The following is a 27,634-nucleotide window of genomic DNA, read 5'->3' as shown; positions in this document are numbered from 1 at the left end:
GGCCTGGAGGTTATAAAAGGGCTAACTGGCTCCCTCTGCTGCCCAGTCGCACCGCCAGCGGACTGAGGGCACGGTGCAAGGGAAGAGCTAGGCCCGGGGGCAGGCGACCGGGAACTCAGGCGTGTGCGGTCCTCCCGTCCCACTTTCCAGGTGAGATGCTCCGTAGGCCCCGGAGGCTGAGGACCGAGGGCCCCGGGGACGGGTGGCGCCCGGGGAGGGATGGCTGCAGCGGTCCGGTCTCCCCCTGCCTTTGGCGGGGAGGGCTTGGGGAGGAAGCTTGGGTGCCCCAGTTGAGCACAGCCGCCGCAGTTTACCTTGCCAAGTCCTTCCTGCGACCCCCGGCTGGTCCTTCCTTGCGCTGCCCTGTCCCATCTCGGCCCCCATCCCGCCTCCGGCCGTTGTGGCTGCAGCAGCGGCGTCTGTCCCCGCCCCAGAGACCCAGGACTTTTCTTGAATGTTCTTCCCAGAGTGGAAGACTCACCCTGTTGATTTTTTTTTTTTCTTTCTCCTCTAAACTTCCCTCTCACCTGGTCCTTGCTACAAAGCTGCGGGGAACGTGAGGGCAGGACGTGAAGTCTTCTTTATTTGGCCTCCACAGCCGCAGATGCTTAGCATAAGGCAGAGGAGCGCTGATATTTAAAGCTGACGAGCTGAAGCTGAGGGGCTGCGGGTCATTTTTTTTGCCCCGTGGAAGAGTGGGTCTGGTCGGAGAAGTGGTACCTACCCAGAAAGTTGTCGCCGAGCTCGTGGGCGGCTGCCCAGCAGCTGGACCTAAGCGGGGCGCCCAGCTGAGGGGCTGTTGTCCCCGCGGAGGAGAAGGCTGTTGGCTGTCACATCACCCTGTCGGGGAAGCTGGGCTGCTTCCTTCCCTCTTCTTCCCTCATAAATCTTGATTTAAAGACGCACGAGCTTGTCTCTGTCATGGCTCCCCCGAGTATGTAAGAGGTTGTTTTAGAAGTTCAAACGAATTCCATGGCCATGTGAGAATTTCAAGTTGGATTAAGGGATCAGCCCCCAGATGTATGTTGTTTAAAGGGGAGGGAGGAAGGAATGGTATGATAAAAATGAGACCATTTCTTCCTTTAAAAAAAGAAAAAAGAGATGACTATTAAATACAAAATTCGTATGTGAGCAGTAAAGTTTTTATGTGTCCTAGACGAAGTGGGGCTTTTGCGCAGTTGTTAGGCAAGCGATGAAGAAGCGGCTGGATACCCTGCTAGGAGTTGATCTGAAAGGCCAGAGAAACTTGCCAATTTCCACCTCACCGTTTCTCCGAGAGCAGCTCTGGGGCTTGCCCTTGGAATGCGCTCTGGAGGGATGCAGTGGCCACTACGTGAGCGGGGGCGGGGGGAGGACGTGGCACTGGTGCGTTTTTTCAGCAACTCGGTGCCCGTTCCCCATCTCTCTCCACCCCCACGTTTCTGGCAAGAAACGTGTTTCCCCTTTAAGGTTTAGATGGAACTTATGAATGAGGCTACTCTTTTCCTGAAATACTCAAATGAAAAATTCAGTCTGCACAGCGGGAGCATTGAAAGTTACCATTTTAAAAGAATTTTTTAAAATCACGTTTCTTTGGAGAAAATGGTTACCTGAAATGGAAAAATACTCAAGAAGCTGAAAGGGAATGATTTTGAATGTTTGCCTTGATGTGAAGCTTGAATAGGCAGTCTGTGATTTTTTTTTCTCTTTCACTTTGGCTTTTATCCTGTTTGTTGGTGTGTTATTTCAGAATCTTAAGAACTTTGAATTCTGCCTTTTTCTTTCTGAGTAAAAACGAGGTCGGCTTTGGTTTTGGAGCATTGTCCTGTGATTCCTGCCAGCATCTTTGATAGCTGGAAGCAAGTGCTTGTTAGATGTCCACGGACTGGCTGGGAATAAGATGACTTTATCTCTTGGAGATGGGTGATGCTGTTGCTATGGACATTTTCAGAATGAGTTATTTTGAAATGCTGAAAGCAAGGACCCTAGGGAGAGGATAATTACAGTTGGCCATTTTGTGTCTTGGAGACCTGGGGCAACACAGATGAAAAATGTAAATGATTCTTTTTGCAAAAAAGCTGAGACAATGCAAAAAACTATTGAAAAAAAAAAGTTTCACATCATTCAAGTCCAGACAGTTGCAGGTGAATCCTAACGTTGTGGTGAGGAGCTGCTAACCTCTCCTGTTACTGCTGAGTGAGTGGTAGATTTGGCGCATTATTTTTCACAGGACAAGTCAGTTCAAACTCCTGCTTTTATTCCAGAGTGGCAACCAGAGTTCGGACAGCCGTAATGCTTGTGAGCCTTTGTCCCTGTGCAAGAAATACTTTATTTTACTTAGCAATTAATTGTCCATTGGGATGTGACCACTGCTGTTAGATTGGTCTGTAATATATGTGGGAATGGTTAGCAACCTGTTTAGAGAGTAGAAAGTCCTTTAAGAATTTGGAAGAGGGGACCCGGTGCCATGGCCTAGTGGCTAAAGTCCTCACCTTGAAAATGCCGGGATCCCATATGGGTGCTGGTTCTAATCCTGGCAGCTCCACTTCCCATCCAGCTCCCTGCTTGTGGCCTAGGAAAGTAGTCAAGGATGACCCAAAGCCTTGGGACCCTGTACCTGTGTGGGAGACCTGGAAGAAGTTCCTGGCTCCTGGCTTTGGATCGGCGCAGCCCTGGCCCGTTTCGTTCACTTGGGGAGTGAATCATCAGATGGAAGATCTTCCTCTCTCTCTCTCCTCCTCCATGTATATCTGATGTTCCAATAAAAATAAGTAAATCTTAAAAAAAAAAAAAAATTTGGAAGATGTGGACCTTGGCCAAAAGATGCAAACATGAACATGTACCTGAATTTCACCAACCATTTCCTGCCCCTAATCTTACCATGAGCTTTTTTATGTCAAACTGACTAGGGATGGGCATTAGGTCGGTGACACCTCTGTGTCTGGTGTCAGGGTCAGAGTGCTGCTTCTGCTCCAGGTTTTGTCTCTAACACGCACCCTTGGGAGCGGCAGGTGATGGTTCAAGAACTCGGGCTACTGTCACCTGCATGGGAGACCCAGGCTGAGTTCTGGGCTTCTAGCTTAGGCTTGGTCCAGCCTTGCCTGTTGCAGGTGTCAGGGAGGGTGAACCAGTGGATTGAAGATCTTTTCTAAAAATCTTAAAAATAAATAAGTAAAAGAATTTTAATTAATGTTAAAGTTGGTAGAATTGAATTGCTAAGTTGTATATACAATGAAAATGCATCATACTCGGTGCATTCTACCTCTTTCACCCAATATATTATGATAAATATCTTTGATTTTTCACTCTGGAAGTGAAACAGGCTTGAAGGTAAAAGTCATTTTTTTTTCCTAAGATTTGATGTATTTATTAGAAAGGCAGAGAGGGAGAGAGTTCTCTGCTTGGTTCACTTCCCAGATGCCGCAGCCAGGACTGGGCCAGACTGAAGCCAGAGCCAGGAGCTGCTTGCCGGTCTGCCACATGGACGCAGGGGTCAAGCACTTGGTGCATCTGCTGCTCTCCTGGATCGTTAGCAGGGAGCTGGGTCAGAAGTGGAGCAGCCGGGACTTGAACATCCTTGATGGATGTTCACCTTTTAGTGGCTTAACCCAGCAAAAATAAATATTATGGCCTTTATCATTAAATATTATTGCTCTTGGAGTAAGAGCTTGAATCTTATCATTAAACTGTAAAGGTATGTGCATGTGCATAAATGTATGAGTAAATGAAATGAATCAAACTGGGTATCTATAGAATGAAATTAGTTCAAGCTTTGCTTCTATTCTGAAGTTTGTGTTCATTGAAGCTGTCATTAGTTTTCTCTAGTGAAATGTACTTGATGAAAAGTTATAAACCTCAAAACTTATATTACTGCAGCAATTTTTGAGCTTAATACAGTTAAGCATTCCTGTCTGATTTTTTTCATTAGATGTTCAGTGTGAATATTAGTATTTTGGACATTGGCTAAAACTTTAGTATATAAATTCATGTTTCTTACAAAGTCACCTTCAATGAATTGCTTCCATTTTGAACTTCTTCCTGCTTAGTGTTTCATGTAAATGTGTCCAGTGTAGAAAAGACAGAATACTAGAAAGATTAAACATAGGAGAAGAGAAAGCAGAGGAGTTTTAGCAGAATAACATTGATGAACTTCTGTAAAGTGTGCACAGGCCTCTGAGCTATAACCATGTATTAGAGGGCCTGCTAACACAATTTTGAATATTCTCCAGATTCATGGGCCCTGGTCTGACTCAGAAATAAGAGAATGTATAACATCTTTTATGTTAGGAATGATATTTGAGTAATACTGAAGGCCCTTATGAACATTTGTTCATCTTTGTGGTCAGTTACACAGAAACATTTCTAGAAATTTCCATTACAGGAATCGGAGTTACTTTGATTTTAGAAACTTCAGTAAGACCCAGAAATTAATAGCCAATAAATGCAAGTTATAAAATAGAAGGCATTGAATAGTGTATCATTCATCAAATGTCACAGTGTACAGCAGTCTCACCTTATCCATAGGAACTACAGTATGTTCTAGAACCCCCAGTGGGTGCCTGAGACCACAGACAGCTCCAAATACTGTGTGCACTATGGTTTTTCTTATACAGGCATATCCAGTATACAGTTTGATTTATAAGTTAGATGTAATAAACCACAGTAATAATAGAGTAGAGCAATTATTATATACTTTAATAATAGTTACATGATTGTAGTCTCTTGCAAATTGTTAAGTGGCCGTTAGAAAGTTGGTGGAGGCTGGGCTTGGCAGCGTGGCCTAGTGGCTAAGGTCCTCGCCTTGATCCCATATGGCTGCTGGTTCTAATCCCGGCAGCTCCACTTCCTCTCTATCTCTCCTCCTCTCAGTATATCTGACTTTGTAATAAAAATAAAATAAATTAAAAAAAAAAAAAAAAAAGAAAGTTGGTGGAGGAGGCAAGCATTTGGCATGATGGTCAAGATGCCGGTTAGAGCCTTGCATCCTGTATTGGGAGCTAAGGTTTGAGAGTTGGCTGTGCTCCTATGTTTGGCTTCCTGTTAAGGCAGGCCTTGGGAGCAGCAGCTGAAGGCTAAGGTGGTCAGGTCCTTGCCACCCATTTGAGAGACCTGGGGTCAGTTTCCCGCTTGCAACTTCGAGTGACTGAGGTTCTTGTAGGTATCTGAAAGTGAGCCAGTGCTTGGGAGCTTGACCGCCTCTCAGATTTAAAAAATTCAGCAGTAAACTAATGGTGTGAGAATTCTTTATTTTCACAAGTTTATGAAAAAAAGTTATATAAAAGCCATGCTGGAGCTAGCACTATGACTGCATCCCATTTGGGCGTGGGTGCCAGTGTCCACTTCCAGTCCAGTTCTCTGTGCCTGTGCAGGAGCGTGAGGATGGCCCAGGTCCTTGGACCCTTGCACCCATGTGAGTCCCAAAGAAGCTCCTGCCATTGCAGTCATCTGGGGAGTGAGCCATCACAAGAAAACTCTGGGTGTTTTTTCTCTCTGTAACTCTACTCTTATAAATCTTTTTAAAAGTATGCGTGGATTTTACACATTTTCTTCACCAATTTTTTTTTTTTTTTGCACTAAATCTTTTTAAAAGAAAAGATTATCTTGTTTGAAAGGCACATTTAGGAGACAGGGAGGGAACAAGCATGTGTGAGAGCGAGCAGTGCTCACTGGTTCTCTTCCCAAATGGTTCCAACAGTCAGGACTGGGTTGGGCTGAACACAGGAGCCTGGAACTCTCTTTGCGTCTCCCATGTGGGGGCAGGAGTCCAAGTATTTGGACCGTCCTCTGCTGCGTTCTCAGACATCAGGGAGCTGAACTGGAAACAAAGGAACCAGGACTTGAACCACCACTTAGATAAAGGGATGCTGTGTTGGCAGGTGAGGCTTAACCTACTGTGCTACTAAACTTGCCTTTTAATTCTGTAAACTTCTTGAAGTATCCTGTAAAGAAAGCTCATTGTGGCTTCTCCTTGGCGCGTCTAGGCTGCCTACATCATTACTATTGTACTCTAAATATCTGTTTGTCATTGCACTGTGATAGTACATTTATCCTGTGGCTGAGTGTGAGTAATTGAAGTCTTGGGAAGCAAAGCCTCAGGTAGGGGCACTGTGCTAAATGTCCTTATGTATGTCTGCGCAAGTGACAGAAATGGACTCTAAAGATTTTAAGACTTTGGAATAAGGTTTGTTAGCAATGTTTCCAAGAGTAAATAGTAAAAATGGAGATATGTAAAGTTTCAGTCACTAATTGAAGGTGTCTATTTTGATTTATTTTCTGAACATTTAAGATTTTTTTTAAAGGTTTATTTTGATTGGAAAGTCAGATGTACAGAGTGAAGGAGATGCAGAGAGAAAGACCTTCCGTCCGCTGGGTCATTCCCTCAGTGGCTGTAACGACTGAGCTGAGCTCATCCAAAGCCAGGAGCTGGGAGTTTTTTTCCTAAGTCTCCCACATGGCTGCATGGTCCCAAGGCTTTGGGCTGTCCTTGACTGCTTTCCCAGGCCACAGTAATGGGAAATGAAGCAGGGCCACTGGGATTAGATCCTGCGTCCATATGGGATGCTGGCGCATGCTAGGTGAGGACTTTAGCCACCAGGCTACTGCACTGGGCCCTGAATATGTATTTTTTAACTTCATACCTACTTTGTTGCCCAGATTTCAAGATTTCAACTGTGAACTGTTTTCTGAAATTTTGAAGAAATAGTAAGAAAAATAATGTGTAGAAAGTCTGAATTAGTATTTAATTTCCAAGAAATGAAATTATCCTAAAGACATTCTTGATTCTGCATTAGAGGCATTAGGCATTTGTTTTTTTAAAGATTTATTCGTTTTATTACAGCCAGATATACACAGAGGAGGAGAGACAGAGAGGAAGATCCTCCGTCCGATGATTCACTCCCCAAGTGAGCCGCAACGGGCCGGTATGCGCCAATCCGAAGCCGGGAACCTGGAACCTCCTCCGGGTCTCCCGCGCGGGTGCAGGGTCCCAAAGCTTTGGGCCGTCCTCGACTGCTTTCCCAGGCCACAAGCAGGGAGCTGGATGGGAAGTGGAGCTGCCGGGATTAGAACCTGCGCCCATATGGGATCCCGGGGCTTTCAAGGTGAGGACTTCAGCTGCTAGGCCACGCCGCCGGGCCCAGGCATTTGTTGAATATTACTATCTACTGAACATTGTCCTTGAAGAATAATATATATATCTTATGTTTGAAATGACATAGAATGAAGGACATTTACATACATTTATGTGTTTACTTCCCATTATTTAGTAAATAGTTCGAATATCATGAGTTTCATGACTTTCCTTATACTCCAGTGTTATGTAGTTCACTTTCCTTAAAAAATGCACAATGTGTGTACAAAGCTTGTAGAATCTGCTGTTGACCTTTGGTGTGCCTGCATTGTTTCAGTAAAGGCCCCACCCCCCTTAAACTCAGCCAAGATTTTATTCATATTCAGAGGGCTCAGGTTTAGTGCAGAATGAAGCAAGAGCTTTTGTTGTGGTTGGGAGTATCTTGTGTATTGATTTCTATGTGTGGGATTTACATAGTTTGGATAAAACAGATAACACCAAACAAGAAGAAGGCTACTACCGATTTACCCAGGTACTAGCGAAGGGGACAGGAGATGCAACTTGAAAGCAGTTGTACTTAAACATTAGAATGGAACCTTCTGCTGCTGACATCCTGTATGGAGTACCTGCCTGCTCTGCTTCCCATGCAGTTCCCTGCTCATGGCCTGAGAAAGGCAGTGTAAGAGAGCCCAAGTGCTTGGGCTCCTGCCAGCCGTGTGGGATACCTGGGAAAAGCTCCTGGCTTCAGCTTGGCCCAGCCATGACTGTTGAGCGGTCTGAGCAGTGAACCAAAGATGGAAGGGCTTTATGTCTCTCCTCTGCAACTTGGCCTTCAAAGTAACTAACGAAATCTTTGTTATAGTGTCAGCTTGTCTGTCTTTACACTTCATGTAAAAATTAGTTCAAAGATTTTGACAGACATTGAGGTGAAGCCTAAAGCTATAATGTGCCTGGAAGAAAGCATGGGAGGAACTTTTTTCTGATCTTGGGTCAGGCAAAGGTTTCATGGATTTGACACCAAGAGTATCATCCATACATGAATAAATTGGTGAGTAGATTCCATCAAAATTAGAAACTCCTGGTCTTGAAGACATACAGTTAAGAGAATGAGAAGATGAGCCATAGACCGAGAGAAAACCCTCTAGTGTATACCTGAAAAAGGATGGAAGACTTTAAGAACTTAGAAAATTGCCTGCAGCCTAATCAGAAACTTGACAAAAGATTTTGAGACTTCATTAAAGAAGGCATCTGAACAGAAAATAAACCTGAAGGGCATTTATTATTGGGTTACAAAGTAAAATCACAATAATATTATATATGCATTAAAGATATTAAGAAAAACTGGGCCCGGTGGCATGGCCTAGCGGCTAAAGTCCTCGCCTTGAACGCGCCAGGATCCCAGATGGGCGCCGGATTCCGGCAGCTCCACTTCCCATCCAGCTTCCTGCTTGTGGCCTGGGAAAGCAGGCCTTGGGACCCTGCATCCGTGTGGGAGACCTGGAGGAAGTTCCTGGCTCCTGGCTTTGGGTCGGCACAGCACCGGCCGTTGCGCTCACTTGGGGAGTGAATCATTGGATGGAAGATCTTCTCTATCTCTCCTCCTCTCTGTATATCTGACTTTGTAATAAAAATAAATAAATCTTTAAAAAAAGGTATTAAGAAAATGATGTGCGGTATCTCGATGATGTGGAGCCACTGATGAGAATGTGCTTGGTTAGCTACTGTGGAAGGACATTTGATGGCTTTTTACAAAGCTAAACGTAAATTTGTGACATGACCCAGCACTACCATTCTTGAATATTCTCAGACAAATGAGAATTTATATTGATTTCTTTTTATTAACAAGTTTATTGAAGAGTCTTTCAGGTACCACAGAGTTTGCCCTTTCAGTATAATTGTAATGACTTATAGTATATAGTGAAGTTGTTTTATCATCACTAAAATCAATACTAGTACATTTTTATTTTTCCAAAAAGAAACCCCAAACTAGTGTTTTTTTTCATGTACTTATTAATTTTTTGTAAGCTTTTTTTGGAGAAACATTTAAATCTTTTGCTCTTATTTATTTATTTTTATTTGAGAGGCAAAGAGGGAGAGAGATGAATGGAGTTCCTGTTCTCTGGTTCACTGCCCATATACAATGTACAAAGCTGGGCTGAGGCCAACATCGGGAGCTGGAGTCTCAGTTCCGATCTCCCTGTGGATGACAGATCCAGCCGCTGGAGCTGTTGTGAATGCCTCCGAGGTCAGTGTTAGCAGGAAGCGGCAACCAGAACTGAGCACTGAACTCGGGGGCTCCAGTGTGGGTTACGGGTGTCTAGTCATCAGGCAAGTGTCCACTCGTGTGCATACTTTCAGTATTTTCTTAAGGGCGCAGTGTTGTGCCACTGGTCAAGCAACTGCTTGCAATACTAATGTCCCACATTGGAGCGCCAGCTGGCAGGCTGTTGTGCTTCAGTCCTAATTTCTTGCTAAACTTCTTGGGAAGTTGGTGGATAGTGGCCTAAGTATGTGGACCAGTATTACCCCTGTGAGAGACTTTGGAATCCTGGCTCCTGGCTTCACCCTGGCCCACCCTTGCTGTTGGAGCCTTTGGGGAGTGTAGCATGGGGGGAGGATTACTTGCTTGCTCTGTTTTTCCCTCTCTTGCTCTACCTTTTGAATAAGTAAATCTCAAAATTTTCATAAGTATATTCCCAAAGAATTAACATACTTGTTGGTATGGTGGATGAATTGCACTTTTTTTTTCTAATATGGCTGGTTTTTACGTGAATTTCCTTTTTTAAAAAAAATTTATTCATTTTCATAGCAAAGTCAGACACACAGAGAGGAGAGACAGAGAGAAAGATCCTCTTTCCGATGATTCACTCCCCAAGTGACCACAACGGCTGGTGCTGTGCCTATCCGAAGCCAGGAGCCAGGAGCTCTTCCGGGTCTCCCACGCGGGTGCAGGGTCCTATGGCCCTGTGACGTCCCCGACTGCTCTCCCAGGGCACAAACAGGGAGCTGGATGGGAAGCAGGACCGCTGGGACTAGAACTGGCGCCCATATGGGATCCCAGTGCACTCAAGGTGAGGACTTTGGCCACTAGGCCACCACACTGGGCCCGTGAATTTCCTTTTGTAAAGAGAATATTTGTCTTCAAATGATATTTAAAATAACATGGCTGCTTTTTAAAAAATCGGTCTTCAATGAATAAAGTTTCATTGACTGTTTTTCCTTTTGGAATTGTTTGCCTTTGCCTAGTATTCCTCAAATTTAGAAAAATCTGAAATGGTATTCTGCTCTTCTTTTTTAAATTTTTCACTTGTATCCTCAGTAGTAAAGAAACTAAAGTTGTTTGTATCAGAACTTGTTTAAATCAAAACTGGTTGAAATTAGGAAGGAGAAGGAATTGGAGGTGGCATTATGCCTGCTAGTAAAGTTGATCTGTGGAGATTAGCATTGGATTTTTTTTTTTAACTGTGCCCATGAGTTGAATTTATTTACTTTTTAAATGTATCTTGTTTGTAGAATTTTTTTTTTATTATTAAAACTGCTTACTAAAGAAAGCTCAGTGAAGTAAAGGAAATTTAGAAATTCAGTAAAAGTTAGCATGGACATTTTAAAATTCTTAAGTAGTGTTTAAAGTTTAAATTTTTAAAATTATTTTTATTTTGAAAGACAAATTTTCAGAGAGAGAAGTTCTAGCTAGACAAATCTTCCATCTGCTGGTTTACTCCCCGAATGTCTGTAGTGACCAGAGCTGAGCTGATCTGAAACCAGGAGCCAGGATATTCTTCTTGGTCTCAGACGTGGGCGCAGGGTCCAAGAGTTGACCTCGACTGCTTTCCCAGGCCATAAGCAGGGAGCTGGGTTCCTGGAAGCGGAGCAGTCAGGACTAGAGCCGATGCCTTACCAGTGCCCATAAGGGATGCCTGCATCATAGACATTACACTTACCTACTATGCCACAGTGCTGGCCCCTAAATTTTTTAATTTTTAAAAATATACGTACGCATGTATCTTTATATTATAGAAATGAGTTGGAGCTGGTCTGGTGACTCAACTGGCTGATCTTGCCCCTGCAAGCACCAGCATCCCATATAGGTGGCTTGTGTCGCAGCTACTGCATTTCTGATCCAGCTCTCTGCTTATGGCCTGAGAAAGAAGAGAGTGGACCAAGTCCTTGGACTCCTGCACTCATGGGAGACCCAGAGGAGGCGCCTGGCATTAGATTGGATCAGCTCATATCTGGCTGTTGCGACCATTTGGGAAGTGAACCAGTAGATGCTGCTTTCTCACTCTCTCCTCTGTCTGTTAATCTGCCTTTTGCAATAAAAATAAACTTTAAAACATAATGAAGTCTTTGATTTAGCTCTCTCCAAATTAGAAAACAAAGCTGGTTTTTTAAGAGTTTAAACTTTTGAACTCTGGCTGCTTTTTAATTGCTGGATTTTGTGTGTTTATCTGCATGTGAAGTCATTTATGTCTCTTAATAAGAGAAGACTTGGGTCTTTGACAAAACCTTGTTAAGAAAAGCTTAGTACTTTCAGATAAAGACAATATTTTGACAGAGCTGACTGCCAGTATGAATCTTGAAGCACTATTCAGCTGGCATCAGGTCAACAACTGAGTTCATTGCTCAACTTCAGAAAGGTGGGGGGAAAAGTAGCCTGACATCTGAGTATTGATGCACGGTCATCGTAATATTAGACATTTACTCATTGTGTTTTTTTTTTAAAGATTTATTTTATTTTCATTACAAAGTCAGATATACTGAGAGGAGGAGAGACAGAGAGGAAGTGGAGCTGCCGGGATTAGAACCAGTGGCCATATGGGATCAAGGCGAAGACCTTAGCCACTAGGCCACACCGCCGAACCCCTCATTGTGTTTTAAGTTCTAGACTTGTGGCTCACTCTCTTTGGGAGCAAAATCATGGCTGGAATTCACTTAGTTAAAACAAATGATGGTTATAAGGAAGAACAAAACTACAGCTAGTTGTGTTAGTAATCATGCTTAGTTGTCTTGGAAAAATTCATCCTCTGTGGGTGGAAACGGCCTGCCAAGTCCTGATCCCGAGCACGTTGTGTTCGCCTGGATTCGTGTTGGCCCTTGTGACGACCGTGCAATCTGTCAGAAAGATGAAAGTTGGCGCAGATGTGAGGAAGAGGAACAGCTGGATGTGCGCTCTCAGAGTGACAGTCCATTGAAACGTGCAGCCCTCTGACGGAGGGTTTGGAGCAAGTGTGCAGGGTGTGGTCCGGCTGGTAATGGGAGCCCTATGGAAAATCTGTAATTTCAGAGGAAATTTAGATTAGAATTTCAAGCATTTTTTAGTCTGTCTTACTAACTTTTAAATGATTTGTCTGGGATAGATAGATTTTTTCTTGGATTTTGCAGTTTCTTGCAAGAAAGCTGTTAGGCTGGAAGGCTAACAAGATTGTTTGCCAGATACCCTGCTGTAATAATTCATTGAATAATTTGCACTTAAAATTCAGTGAATCCTGATAACTCAGTGTCATCAATATTTACATTGTAGTGCAGCTGTTGTAAAATCTATTCCCAGGTTTGATTGAAATGTTGGGAGTATAACTAGACTTTACCGAAAGAAACAGTGTTCAGAAATTTTATGTTTTGGTAAATGGCTCACTTTGGAATTTACTTTTTAGAATTTTTTGAGAAAAAGAACATTTGCATCGGCTGGTTCACTCTCTCAAATACCCACAGAGTCCCAGCTGGGGCAGGGCTAATGCCAGAAGCTGAGAAATCAACCCCACAGCTGCCTGCCTTGTGGCCTAGCAGTTCACACCTGTCGGCACCCTTATCATGCTGTACTGGAGTGCCAGAGTTCAGCTCCCACTTCCGGCTCCCGCCGTGGACTTCCTGCTCGTGTGTCTGGGAAGGCAGTGGACGATGGCCTAAGACTTAGGTGCCTGCCACTGATGTGAGAGAGCCAGGTGCAGTGCCTGGCTCAGCAGAGGGTGCTGTGGCTATTCAGGAAATGGGCCAGTAGGTGGGAGAGTTCTCTCATGCTCTGCTCTGTGTTCCTCCCTCTCTGTCATGCTGCCTTTCAAATAAAAAAATCTATCTTTGAAGAAGTTCTATAATAAACACTCATGAACCAAGAACCAAGATATCAGTAACTGTCTATCATGTTACAACATTCCCTTTCATTTCAGCATAAATTTGTCTTTAGATCTTTGACTCTTTTTTTCCCTTCCTTTCTCCTTCCTCCTCTTGCCATTTTTTTTAAGTTAAGGCATGTTCTGTCAGAAATGTTGCCTGATATTTGTCTTTCTAAGAAGATTATCAGGACCCAGCGCGGTGGCCTAGTGGCTAAAGTCCTCGCCTTGCATACGCCGGGATCCCATATGTGTGCCAGTTCTAATCCCGGCAGCCCCACTTCCCATCCAGCTCCCTGTTTGTGACCTGGGAAAGCAGGATGGCCCGAAGCTTTGGAACCCTGCACCCGCGCAGGAGACCCAGAAGAGGTTCTGGGTTCTTGGCTTCGGATCGGCTCAGCTGTGGCTGTTGTGCTCATTTGGGGAGTGAATCATCTGATGGAATCTCTTCCTCTCTGTCTTTCTTCCTCTCTGTATATCTGACTTTCCAATAACAATTTCAAAAAAAAATTTTTAAAGATTATTATAAACTTTGACCCTGTAATTTTATTTATTCTATTTGAAGGAATGAAACAGACTTTTTTTTTTGTTAATTATTTTGCATTATGTGACAGTTTCATAGGCTCTGGGAATTCCCCCACCCTTCCCCCTCCCCTCCCCCCTGGTGGATTCCTCCACCTTGATGCAGTATTACAGTTCAAATTCAATCAAGATTCTTTCCTTGCAAACGTATACCAAACATAGAGTCCAGCTACTTACTGTCCAGATGGGTTGAACAGTTTCTTGGGGAGACCATTTCTGGTCCGAAGTTAGAGCTGGTAGAATATCATCCCAGTCAATTAAGAGTCCCAGTATAACATCAACAGCAATTTGCAATATTATGGAATTGACATGGTTTTGAGTAACCAGTATGTTAAAAAAAAAAAAAAAAAGCAAGCCCTAACCACAACCTATGATTAGCTCATTGACATTTCAATTTTAGTTTATATTCAGGACCAGCTGCTATATACCTTAAAATGGCTATAAGGTACCATTCAGCTGTCTCGTGTCTATTTCATTTTAGTATTTAGCTATTTGTTGTGTTGAAGTATAATTTTGCTGATCTTGGCAGATTTTAGGATAATCTAGACTGGCTTGTAACTCTAACAAGACATTTTTCGACATTTAAGGTGCAGAACACATTTTTTTTGGGGGGGGGTGTGTGCAGGAAAATCCTCAACACCATGGTGAGGAGTAACTAATCTTTGTGTCCCACCCAGAGAGGCATGAGCCAATCCACGCCAGCTCTTTCCTGTCAGATTTCAAACTCTACTTTCTGTTGTTTGTCTATTTATTTTAGTTTTTTTTAGTTTGTATGATTGTTTGGAAACAGATTTTTTTTTAAAGATTTATTTATTTTTATTGGAAAGGCAGATATAGATATACAGAGAGGAGGAGAGACAGGAAGATCTTCTGTCCAATGGTCTACTCCCCAAGCGACCTCAACGGCCAGGGCTGCGCCAATCCGAAGCCAGGAGCCAGGAACTTCTTTCCAGGTCTCCCATGTGGGTGCAGGATCCCAAGGCTTTGGGCCGTCCTGGACTGCTTTCCCAGGCCACAAGCAGGGAGCTGGATGGGAAGTGGGGCTGCCAGGATTAGAACCGGCAACCATCTGGGATCCTGGCGCGTTCAAGGTAAGGACTTTAACTGCTACGGAATTGCTCCGGGCCCGAAAAAGGAGACATTTTTTACTTTAGCTTATTTTATAGTCAGTCTTTTTTTGGGATACTTGAATCTTTTTTTTTTTTTTTTAATTACGTTGCATTATGTGACACAGATTCATAGGCTCTGGGATTCCCCCAACCCTTCCCCTTGCCCTCCCCCTTTGGTGGATTCCTCCACCTTGTTGCAGTATTACAGTTCAAATTAAGTCAAGATTCTTTCATTGCAATCATATACCAAGCATAGAGTCCAGCATCTTATTGTCCAGATAAATTCAACAGTTTCTTGGGGAGACCTTCTCTGGTCTGAAGGTAGAGCTGGCAGAATACGTCCCGATCAATTAGAAGCCCCAACACAACATCAACAACAATTTACAACATTATAAAATTAATTGACATAGTATAAAGTTATCAACACGTTATAACAGTGCAAGTTCTTAACCACCTCCTGTGATTACTTCATTGACCCTTAAATTTTTGTTTGTACTCGGCACCAGCTGCTATACACCTTAAAGTGGCTATAGGGTACTATTCAGCTGTCTCGTGTCTATTTTCATTTCAGTATTTAGCTGTTTATTGTGTTGACGCATAATTTTGCTGAACTTGGTAGATTTTAGGATAGTCTTAAACTGGCTTTTAAATCTAACTAGGCCTTTGTCAGCAGTTGAGGTGCAGAACAGTTTTAGGAGAGGTGTGCAGAGAAATCTTCCATACCCTAGTGAGGAGTAACTAATCTTTGTGTCCTGTCTAGTAAGGTATATGTGGATCTACGCTGATCGTTTCCTGTTTGATTCTAAGCTTTCCTTGTATTTCTCTATCTATTATATTTTTGGGGGGGCCTCCGGAGCGACCCTGATGGTCATTGCAAGCGAGGGTGGGGGTCCAAAGTTGGAACTAAGTAAGGACCAGAAGAAGCTCCTTTCCCTAGCCCCGAAGGAAGTTTGCTGTTCTTCTGTTTCTGCAGATCTCTCAGGACTCCTGGCTGTTGTTCCGATGACCTTGAGTCCTGTGAGGAAGGATTTGGGCTTCTTCCATCCCATGTGGTAGATCCAAACGGGGCTGGGTGACCTCAAAGTTCTCGGCCTCCGAAGGCACTGCAGTTCCCCACGTATTCCTTGTCTGTTGGGATGTAGTCCTTGGTGCCCATACTGATAGCCCTTGCTGAGGATCCGAGTCTTCAGGGTTGGGGTACAAGCCTCCTCCTGCCCACTTGCTCCACTCTGGGGTCCCCCCCCCCCGCTCTGTGCATATTACTTCCTGTTAAGAGGTTGTCAGGATGGGCTCGGTAGCGTGGCCTAGTGGCTAAGGTCCTCGCCTTGATCCCATATGGCTGCTGGTTCTAATCCCGGCAGCTTCACTTCCTCTCTATCTCTCCTCCTCTCAGTGTATCTGACTTTGTAATAAAAATAAAATAAATCTCTAAAAAAAAAAAAAGAAGAGGTTGTCAGGATCGCTCTTGATTCTCCCTATATGTCTTTGTAATTTAACTGTTGTTTAATGGTGATTCGAGTCTGTTGTCTATGAATTACCTATTATGTTTCTGATAGGTTATACTTTACGTCTTCCTCACACATTCTTTTTTTGTGTGTTTTTGGGTTTTTTTGTATTTGCCTTTTTTTTGCTTTCTTTTTTTTTAATTGCATTCCCTTTTTTTTCAAAAAAACTAATTACATTGCATTATGTGATACATTTTTTTATGCGCTGGGATTCCCCCCGCCCCTCCCCACACCCTCCCCCCACGGTGGATTGCTCCACCTTGTTGCATTTCCATAGTTCAAATTCAGTTGACATTCTTTCATTGGTTCCTCACACATTCTAAGGAGACGAAAGATTTCCCTGTTCTTCCACCCCATTTCCAAGTAGCTTAGGGTCTTAAAAGTATATTAGTTTTTACAATTCTTTGATGTAGAACATAAGCAGTCTGACTCACATTAATTGTATGTTCATTGATTACATCACAATATCTTAATGCATTAGATACAGGCTGTTTGAAGTTAAAATAATATTACAATACATGGGTACTATTTTCTAGATTGACATCCTTTTATATTAAGACAAACATGTGGTATTTAACCTTTTGGGATTGGCTCATTTCCCTTAGCATAATGGTTTCCAGTTGGGCCCATTTGGCCACAAAAAACTGCATTTTTTTTTTTAATAGCTGAGTAATATTCCATGGAGTAGATGAACCATAGCTTTCTTATTCAGTCTTCTGTTGATGGGCACTTCGTTTGCTTCCAAGTTTTTGCAATTATTGATTGTGCTGCTATAAACATAGGGGTGCATGTTGGTTTCTCGTGTAGCAAGTGTTTTGCATATATTCCTAGGAGTGCTATTGCTGGATCTGTGGTATACAGATTTTCAGTTGTTTGAGTGTTCTGCATACTGATTTCCATATAGGCTGTACAAGTCTGCAGTCCCACCAGCATGGGAGTAGGATTCTCTTTCCCCCACATCCTCGCCAGCAAGTGTTGTTGGTGGGTTTTTGTATGTGTGCCATCCTTACTGGCGTTAGGTGGTACCTCATTTGGATTTCCCTTATTGCCAGGGATACTTGAATCTTAGATGCCCTGTATAATATTTGCTTTGTAAGCTACTAACCAAATTAAAGTGGAAATAAGAGAAAATGAGACTTATTGTAAATAAAATATTAGACTTTGAAGACCTGTGATTGATAAAGAGGTGTAACTAATAGGGTACTACTCAAAAGTTAATGTGGACAAATGAAACCTTGTGTTATAACATTAGAGGAACCATTTCTTAGAGGAGCTGGAAAGTCAACAATATATTTATACAAGACAACCTGAAGAATAACCTGTTTTATACTTGATCTTAGCCAAAAGAGTGAGAAGCGATAGAATAACCTATTTTAAAGCAGAATACCTTTTGTGTGATTTTAATGAGTCTATTATTCCAGACCAGAATCACCTTCTGTCAACTATCCAGCTACCTTAGATCTGTACATTGCTTCTGATGTAGCTGAAGGCTGAGGACCGGTGTTAAACAGGTCCCTTTTTATTAACTATCTTTGAAGAGGATGGCATGGTAGTTTGGAGTAATGTTACAAGGTCTGAACTTTATGACAAATTATAGAAATACAACTACAGGTAACTGAAGAACAAAAAGGAATTTATGGGTTGTGTTAGCTGAGTTGCAAAATATCTTGGGCAGCTCATAGAGTGAAAGCAATAGTTGCAAATAATCAAGTCTCTGGGTTTGGACCTGCTTATCTGTATATGACTTTGAACGTGGTCACAGGACTCGCCAGAGAGCTGCTTTCTCCCCTTCACAATCCCACCCTTCAGCCATCATGTTCATGGAGATGCAGGTCAGTGACTGGCCTTATCTTGGCTCGTGTGTTTCTCTCAGGGGAAAGGACTGGGACAGTGTGCTACTTTGGCAAGGTCGTTCATTGATGGAGAACTGGTTTGCTTTCTAGGAGGCTTAACTGTCTCTAAAGCAGAGAGAAATCTGGAAGCTTATACAGTCAGAAAGTGAAATATAATCAAAAGTGTGTGTGTGTTTGGTCAGCTGTGTTTTTGTTAATAGTTCATTACTTCTTAAAACGTTTAGTATGTCTTAATATGGGAGTTGATGTTTTAGTTTTACTTTGTATGAAGTTAATTTGTTGTCATTGAAAATTATAGGACATAAAAAATAAGAGGTAATGAAAAAAGTCACCTAATGTTCAATACAGAGATAACTACATTTTGTTCTGCATATTCTTTTTTGTATAGTTAAGATACTAAATTTTCCCTTTGCTTTGATTGTTGTGTATCAGTGAAAACTTGATTCAACACAGATTCCTCTAGGGTTACATGGTGTTTTAAAAAGACAGTATTTCCTTATTTATTTATTTATTTTTAATTGGTGTGAGACACAGTAGGAGAAAGCTCACTCCCCACATGCCCACGATGGCAAACACTGGGCCAAGACCAGAGCCAGAACTGGGAACTTAGTCCAGCAGAAACCCAGTGACTTGAGATACCAGCACTGCCTCCCAGTGCCTGCGCTGGCAGGAAGCCAGGACTCAGACCCGGGCACTGTGACGGGGGAGAGCAGACCTGGACTGTGCAGCTCCTGCGCCAGGATGCTGATTTTTAAATTTTGTTTTACTTCTTTACCTTCAGAAGTTAGAGGATTTTGTTTAGGTTTTGTGACGTATAAAACTATTATTACATAACTTTAATTGTTGAATTTGGCTACTGCTTGGATGGTTAGAAGTGGTATCCTGTTTTAACTTGTCATAGAAATTTTTCTCCAATTTTTTCATGACTTTCAGAATTATTTATCCCTTAGTGTCATACTGGTTTTGCATTAATTTATATGAACTCCTTAAAAGGTTGTTTTCTTTAGCTTCCTCATTTGTAATTTATACTTTTTTTAACTATAACTTAAATTACTTCGGGCCCGGCGGCATGGCCTAGCGGCTAAAGTCCTCGCCTTGAACGCGCCCAGGATCCCATACGGGCGCCGATTCTAATCCCGGCAGCTCCACTTCCCATCCAGCTCCCTGCTTGTGGCCTGGGAAAGCAGTTGAGGACGGCCCAATGCATTGGGACACTGCACCCGCGTGGGAGACCTAGAAGAGGTTCCTGGTTCCCGGCTTCGGATCGGCGTAGCACCGGCCGTTGCGGCTCACTTGGGGAGTGAATCATTGGACGGAAGATCTTCCTCTCTGTCTCTCCTCCTCTGTGTACAGCCTCCTCTGGCTGTAATAAAAATGAATAAATCTTTAAAAAAAAGTTATTTTGTGTGTGTGAAACCCATATAGCTTTGATAGTTTCATTTTTCAGTTTAAAGTTCTCTGCTTTCAGAGTTTTTGTAACATTTGTCTTATTGATTATGACCGATTAATCCACCTATAATTTATTTTGAATCGTGGTACAAGTTACAAGCTTATGCTTGATGAGCAGTACTTTGAGTTTGTAGCTAAACTCTACTTATCATTGCTACAATATAATTTTCATGCTGTTGTTTGGAGAAAAATGCCATCTTAAGCTTCCTTTTATTTCTGCAGGCTGATGGTTGTTGATTCACAGTGAAGTTTAAATACAAAGAGAGATTAAAAGGAAGCCATAGTGACAGCTTATATTTTAACAGTGAAAAATGACTTTTTATCTGGCAAATATAAATTCAGTTAAAGGTTGAGACAATATTTATGACTGGCATATCATTAGAAAAGTGAAAGCATTTGTATATTCTGGAAATATTGTTTTTTTTAAACAGAGGAACCTATTACAATGTTTTTAATCAGTGAGAATATTCTAGACTTTTCAGACTGCCAGAATTTGGAAAAAGCCTTGTGCTTTGGCAGGAGCCCAGGAAAGGAAGTGTTTGCATCTGCTTTCCCCAAATCACTGTAAGGCAGCCAATAAAGCAGTGTGTCTCACTGCTGTGTGTTTCTGGAAGAATCTGGAAGTTTGTAGCAACTTTGAGGGAGGAGATTTAGAAGCACTTTGAGAATGTAGTTTTTGTGATGATATGTTTTTATTAAGTTTCAAGTGGTGTTCTTTTCTAGCTTTTGTGGAATAGAGAGCTTTCTCTGTGGACTTGAGCCATAGGTGAAGTCACCCAGGAAGGAATAAGAGGTGCCGGCACAAAAGGAATAGGGTAACTGACTAGTTCTAGTAACCAAGGGCAACCTGGGATGGGGCAGACACACTGAGATGTTAAGTTAATGTCCACTATTGAACATTATGAATGAGCAGTTGAAGAAGGCTGACAGAGTGTCTGGGAAAGCAAGGTGAAGTCTTTCTGTTGGTTAGTTGATACCTTTCCCTTTAGAAGTCAGTGCCACAGAGAGAAAAGACAGAGCATTATGCTAGGTTTAGAAGGGGGAAAAGCCATCGATGTGTGGCAGGTTAAGATGTTTTATTTTGAGGGGCTGGCACAATGGCTTACTTGACTAATCCTCTACCTGCAAGTGGCATTATCCCATATGGGCGCCAGTTCCTGTCCCAGCTGTTTCGCTTCCAAGGCAGCTCTGAGCTTATGGCCTGGGAAAGCAGTGGAGGACTCTGCACCTATGTGGGAGGCTCAGAAGAAGCTCCTGGGTTCAGATTGGCTCAACTCCAGCCATTGTAGCCATTTAGGGAGTGAACCAGCAGATGAAAGATCTTCCTCTCTGTCTCTCCTCTATCTGTATCTTCCTTTTCAATAAAATAAGTCTTAAAGATTTAAAAAATTTTAACACAATCCAGAACACTTAACACTGGGTCTTTAGAGGGAACATATGGTTAAATAGGGCTGTTTATTCTTTTTGGGTCACTATAACTCAAAAACAGAAACTGGGTGGGCATTTGGTTGAGGGGTTATGATGCCCACACTGTGTCTGATTCTCGCTGCAGCTGCCTACCAGTGCAGACCCAGAGAGACGCTCACATAGTTGCTTTCCTGCCTTCCGCGTGGGAGTCCTGGACCAAGTTCCTAGCACCTGAATCCATTCTCAGCTCCACCCCAGCAGATGTGAGCATTTGAAGAGTGCACCAGTGGCGAGGAGCTCTTTTTGTCTCTCTGTCCCTTGAACAAAATAAATAAAACTGTAAAACTCACTAGTACCATTAAGATGTAATTCATACACCACACCATTTACCCATTTAACATTCATTTTTGTTTTGTATTAGATGAAGTCAGTGTGTTACGGTTATCCCACCATAAATCACTGTAGTCAGTTTTAGAAGAACATCCCTCTTTTTTGATTGATTTATTTTGAAAGCTTGAGAGTGAACAAGTGATGTCCACATGCTGGTTCTCTCTCCAGCCCTACCTGCTCCCACCCCAGTTACCATGAGTGTTGGAGAGTGCATGGTCACGTTTAGCCTGGCTGGTCACCCTCCCCAGCTCCCGTGCAAACCAGTAGGTACTGCAGACCCATGGAGGTGAACCCACATGTCTGCTACAAAATCTGTCCCCAGACCTGGGTCTTCACATGCCAGTTACTGCCATGGCCTATACTTGGTGGCCTCTCCCCTGCCTTGACACTCACTGGTGGCTACTGTGGCCTATCCCTGCCAGACATGCCTGCCAGCCCTAGTTTTGGTGTGGGCTGGCAGGTAGTGGGTGATGCCAACAAGCCCAGCCCAGGTCTCCCATCAGGTCTCCCATGTGGATGGAAGTGTTGTTCTGTTCCAGACGTGCCCCCCCCCCCCCCAGTTTTCCCCTCTAAACCACCCAATCTCCGCTCCCTTGTTTACCTGGGAGTACAGTGGCCCAGTCCTTGGAAGCCCCAAGAAGTCATTCCACACCTGTAAAATACTCTCTCAGCAGCCCCACGCCCACACATTCCCCTATCCCTATTCTGGGCCCAGGGGTAGTGGCAGCAACAAGGACCCTGAGTTGAATTCCCCATCAATCTTTAAAAATTATTTGTTAATTAAAAAAAATATAGGCATCTATACTGGCACACTGGAATAGATAACACAAATTTGACATTATCCAGGTCTAGAATGCCTGCCAGCTATTGGCTACTTTTTCTCCCAGCAGCAGTATAACACTTGCCTAGCTTGAATGGAATTAGAGGGAGAGACACTCTAGAAACGACCTCAGTGAACAGGGCTGGGCCAGGCTGGAATCAGGAGCTGCTTCTGGATCTCCCATGTGGGAGGCAGGGGCCCAAAACTTAGGTCATCTTCTGCTGTCCCAGGTGTATTAGCAGGGAGCTGAATTGGAAGTAGAGCCTCCAGGACTCCCACTGTTCCCTATAGGATACTGGTACTGCAGATAGAAACTTAACTTGCTACACCCCCTTTCCACCTGACACCCCCTTTCACATATCAACAATAAAATTCTACATTGATTATTTAGATTTATTTATTTATGACAACTAAATAGAGTGTCATTTGTCAGCTGATTTGCTCCCCAAATAGCCACAAAGGGCTCAAGCTGGCAAAGCTGAAGCCAGGAGCTTCTTTTGGGTCTCCTATGTGAGTGCAGAGGCCCAAGGACTAGGGCCATCTTATGGTAATTTCCCATTCCATAAGCAAGGAGCTGGATTGGAAGTGGGGAAGTTGGAGCATGAATCGGCACCCGTATGGAATACCAGTGCTGCAGATGGAGGCTTAGTCTACTATGCATGGTGCCAGTCCCATTTTATTTATATTTATTTTAGAATTTGAAGTATTGATGGAAAAAGACAAATTAGTAATTTTAAGAACAGCTCTGTTTTCTGTAAAACAATTGCTAATTTTTAAAAAGGAATTGGTAATATTTAAGTTAAGCAATTTTTTTTCCTAAAAATTTATTTACTTAAAAGAATGAGAGAGGGGGGAGGGCACCAGGAGGGGTTGGGGGAATCCCAGAGCCTATGAAACTGTCACATAATGCAACGCAACTAATAAAAAAAAACTGCAGAGAAATTATTAAAATAACATCAGTATTATAAGGTAAAGGAAAGGGTTTTGCTGGGTTGATGTTGTATCCTCAAAAAATATTTATTTTCTAATTTTTCTGCAAAACATTTGAATAAATGATTTCTATTCTTAAACATAAAAAAAAAGAAAGAGAGAGGAGAGACAGATATTCAATCTGCTGGTTTCCTCCCCAAATTGTCACTGAGGCTAGGGCTGGGCAGGTTTGAAGCTTTGGGATCAGGAGCTGCTGTTGAGTGTCCCACAGGGTGTAGGGCCTCAAGGACATGGGCCATCCTCCACTGCTTCCCAGGTCATTTCCAGGGAGCTGGGTCATAAGTGGGGTAGCTGAGACTTGAACCAGTACGCATATGGGTTGCTGGCCACATGTATTGGATTAACTTGCTAAGCGATTATGCTGACACCAAAATTATTTTAATGCAAGATTCTCTCATTTTATGGGAAATGCTTTAGGAAAACTTACTTTTTAGGCTATGTCAAAACACTGTTGTGGGCCCGGCAGCGTGGCCTAGTGGCTAAAGTCCTCACCTTGAACGCCCCGGGATCCCATATGGGCTCCGGTTCTAATCCCAGCAGCTCCACTTCCCATCCAGCTCCCTGCTTGTGGCCTGGGAAAGCAGTCGAGGAAGGCCCAAGGCTTTGGGACACTGCACCCATGTGGGAGACCCAGAAGAGGTTCCTGGTTCCCGGCTTCGGATCGGCGCAGCACTGGTCGTTGTGGCTCACTTGGGGAGTGAAACATCGGACGGAAGATCTTCCTCTCTGTCTCTCCTCCTCTCTATCTCTGACATTGTAATAAAAATAAATAAATCTTAAAAAAAAAACACTGTTGTTCAATTACTCCAGTTACAAAAGTAATTGGGTTGAATTATTAATCATATAGTGAACATTTATGTTTTTCTTGAAATGTCAAGGTAACATGAATCATGATAGTAATAAATTAACATTAATTCTGTAGCTAGACTTGGACTTTGACTTTTATGTATGGACAGAATCGGTAAGGGAGGTTTCCTGTGGATTTGTTTTTATTGATGATTGCATCTCTCTTGTAGGTGTGTGAGCCTGTGTAACTAAGTCTTCCAAGATGATCTGGTGTATTTTAATAGCAGGGATTCTACTTCCTCCATCTTCGGCTCATCCAGGGTTTTTTACATCAATAGGTGAGTCTTAATTTTTGACTTATTTTACATTTAACATGTACTTTTTAAAAATATTTTTAAATAAATAAAAGCAAATATCATGTTCACAAAGTTAAAGCATTTTTACTTCCTGCATTCTAAAAGATCTTATCTGGGAAAAAAAAACCAAACCTTTAACCAATGTGGTAGCCTAATGGCTAAAGTCCTTGTTTTGCACATGCTGGGATCCCATATGGACGCCAGTTCTAATTCCGGTGGTCCCACATCCCATCCAGCTTCCTGCTTGTAATCTGGAAAACAGTGAAGGACAGCCCAAAGACCTTGGAACTCTGCGCCTGTGTGGGAGACCCGGAAGAGATTCTGTGCTTTAGAATGACTCAACTACGGCTATTGTGGCTGCTTGGGGAGTGAGCCAGTGGATGGAAGATCTTCCTCTCTGTCTCTCCTCTCTCCTCTATCTGTATATCTGCCTTTCCAATAAAAATTAATCTTTAAGGGCCCAGCAGCGTGGCCTAGTGGCTAAAGTCCTCGCCTGGAATGCCCTGGGATCCCATATGGGCGCCGGTTCTAATCCCAGCAGCTCCACTTCCCATCCAGCTCCCTGCTTGTGGCCTGGGAAAGCAGTCGGGGATGGCCCAATGCATTGGGACACTGCACCCGCATGGGAGACCTGGAAGAGGTTCCTGGTTCCTGGCATCCGATCTGCGCGCACTGGCCCGTTTCGTTCACTTGGGGAGTGAATCATTGGACGGAAGATCTTCCTCTGTGTTTCTCCTCCTCTCTGTATATCTGACTTTATAATAAAATAAATAAGTAAATCTGTAAAAAAAAAAATAATACTCAGCTTAAAAGCTGGTGAAAATTTAGAGAAGAGTATAAAAGATAATTACCTCTTATGAGTCTCACCAGCATATCATTTAATGCTTATATATAGTATAATTTCAGTATACAAATATTCAAATAATGTACATTTATTTTCTACCTTACTTTTTTCCCTTCACAGTTTGCTGTGAATTTTAAGTTACCATTTCCTATGTCATAACTTTTGAAAATCCTTGAAAGCTTAACAAAAATAGCATGTTGATATAAGGGGAAGAAAAAGGGCCCGACATGATGGCTCAATTGGCTAATCCTTTCCCTGCAAGTGGCGGAATCCCATATGGACACCAGTTCATGTCCTGGCTGCTCCACTTCCCATCCAGCTCCCTGCTTGTGGCCTGGGAAAGCAGTGGAAGACAGCCCAAAGCCTTGGGACCCTGCACCCGCGTGGGAGACCAGGAAGAAGTTCCTGGCTTCGGATCAGCTCAGCTGCAGCTGATGCAGCCACTTGAAGAGTGAGCCAGAGGATGGAGGATCTTTCTGTCTGTTTCTCCTTCTGTCTATAGATCTGACTGCCAATAAAAATAAATAAATCCTTAAAAAATAATGAGGAAAAAATAAAAACACAGTAGGTAGAATATAAGACCTCCTTATGTTCTCTTGCTCCTAAAATATTCCTTATAGTTTGATGCATATAGTTGTTTCTTTAAGGTATACTTTGTCTTGAATGAGACATTTTCTTCATTTTGTTGCCTGATTTTATTGTTGTGCTAACTAAATCATGAGTGTTATGTATTTATGACACTTGATTTCAGGATTTAAAATGTTAAATTCTTTTAATTCATTCTAAATGACTAAATATGTTATTTAAAACTTTTTGATATAGTTTTTGTTTATGAAAATTACTTTTAAAAACAAAAGAGAGGGTAGAAATGAAATAGTGAAAAAACTGGTCTTTAGGAAGTAGAGTTTTTGTTTTTTTGGTTTGTTTTTTTTTTTAGGCTTTTTTAGGGTTTTAATTTTTACTGGTAAGCTAGATCAGATTTATGATGAGAAGGAGAAACAGATATCTTCTATCCGCTTGCTCATTCCACAAGTGGCTGCAGTTGCTAGAGGTGAACCGATCCAAAGCCAGGAGCTAGGAGCTAGGAGCTGCTTCCAGGTCTCCTATGGGGGTGTAGAATTCCAAGGCTTTGGCCCATCCTCTAGTGCTCTCCCAGGCCACAAGCAGGGAGCTTGGTGGGAAGTGGAGCAGCTGGGACATGAACCAGCGCCCATGTGGGAATCCTAGCACTTGTAAGGTGAGGATTTAGCCAATGAGCCATTGTGTCGGTCCCAGTAGTGTTTTTAATTTAGAACTACACTTACGGGAAGAAAAGACAATCCGTCAGCATTGTCCAAGCTTACAAAATTAAGTAGCTTGAAAATCGAATTAGAATTCTTGATTAGAAAAGTTTTTGACTTTGATTTATCTAGTAGAAAAAAGGTGACAAAAAGATAATTGTCTCCAACATACCTGAGCATTCCTGATCATTCTTAAAGCATTGTGTAATACTTGTGTAGATGAATGTATTTGATAACTTCCTTCCTCTCTGTCTCTTCTAGGTCAGATGACTGACTTGATCTATACCGAGAAAGATCTGGTGACTTCTCTGAAAGATTACATTAAGGCAGAAGAGGACAAGTTAGAGCAGATAAAAAAGTAAGCGAGAGTTTTATTTACTGTGACTGAGTCTACCTTAATGTTTTCTTTTCTGAGTTAAATATTGTTTGAGTAGAAGTTAGAGCTGTTAGTCTTATCCTAATTGGTTGAAATGACTAAAAGCATAGAATGCAAATTAGGCCTGGTCCCAGTTTTATGTGGAAGAAGAGGGGTTGAGGTGGAGACAGGGCTGGCTTGGGGAACTGGCTGGATTGTTGCCAGTGGTGCTGCTGCTGGTGATCGCAGTCAGGCTGCTGCTCACCTGGTTTTCCAGTTGTGTTTGTATTTCACTCCTAAGGTTCCCTTGTAGATGTTTTAGAATAAGTATGGTTAGTATTACTTACTTCATATTTTTTTTCAAATGCTAGTTTGTTTCATTGACTCAGGTTGATGATAATCCTAATAACCTATGTCTTAGTAAGTAGCCAGGTATCCAGTTTTTGTTTTAAAATGCAAGTATAATTTCTAGATATTATTGGATGTAAAGATCTGGTTAAAACTAACATCCACTGATTTTGTGTCGTTAATTTGTATTACATAGAGTAATAATCAGTTATTTGGCTGTAATGAGTAAATAAATTTTTAGATTTTATTTAGAAGGATCCTATGACAACTTTTAATAAGATAGTACCTATAAATTTGATAGAAGCAGAAATAAAAAGTCTTATTATCTGCAAAGTTAGATTTTGTTTGTAAGAGGACCTTGATTTTTTTAAATTTTACTTTATTTTTTTTGATAAAACTTAGTTACTT

The 27,634-nt window shown here is 42.4% G+C and overlaps 1 protein-coding gene across 2 annotated transcripts in view; it reads left to right on the top strand.

The window, feature by feature from the left end:
• P4HA1 (prolyl 4-hydroxylase subunit alpha 1) overlaps window positions 1–27,634 on the top strand; it is an 83,456-nt gene continuing 55,822 nt past the window's right edge. For both annotated transcript variants that reach the window (XM_004583469.4, XM_036495874.2), the window contains exons 1-3: window positions 1–150; window positions 24,274–24,381; window positions 26,785–26,881. In XM_004583469.4, coding sequence (XP_004583526.1) covers window positions 24,306–24,381; window positions 26,785–26,881 — 173 coding nt within the window. In that variant the 5' untranslated portion in view covers window positions 1–150; window positions 24,274–24,305. The remainder of the gene's footprint in view (window positions 151–24,273; window positions 24,382–26,784; window positions 26,882–27,634) is intronic.

The sequence above is a fragment of the Ochotona princeps genome, chromosome 13 (genome assembly GCF_030435755.1).
Source record: "Ochotona princeps isolate mOchPri1 chromosome 13, mOchPri1.hap1, whole genome shotgun sequence".
NCBI lineage: Eukaryota > Metazoa > Chordata > Mammalia > Lagomorpha > Ochotonidae > Ochotona > Ochotona princeps.
The sequence above is the reverse complement of the archived record's forward strand: the minus strand, read 5'-3'. Positions and strand labels throughout refer to the sequence as shown.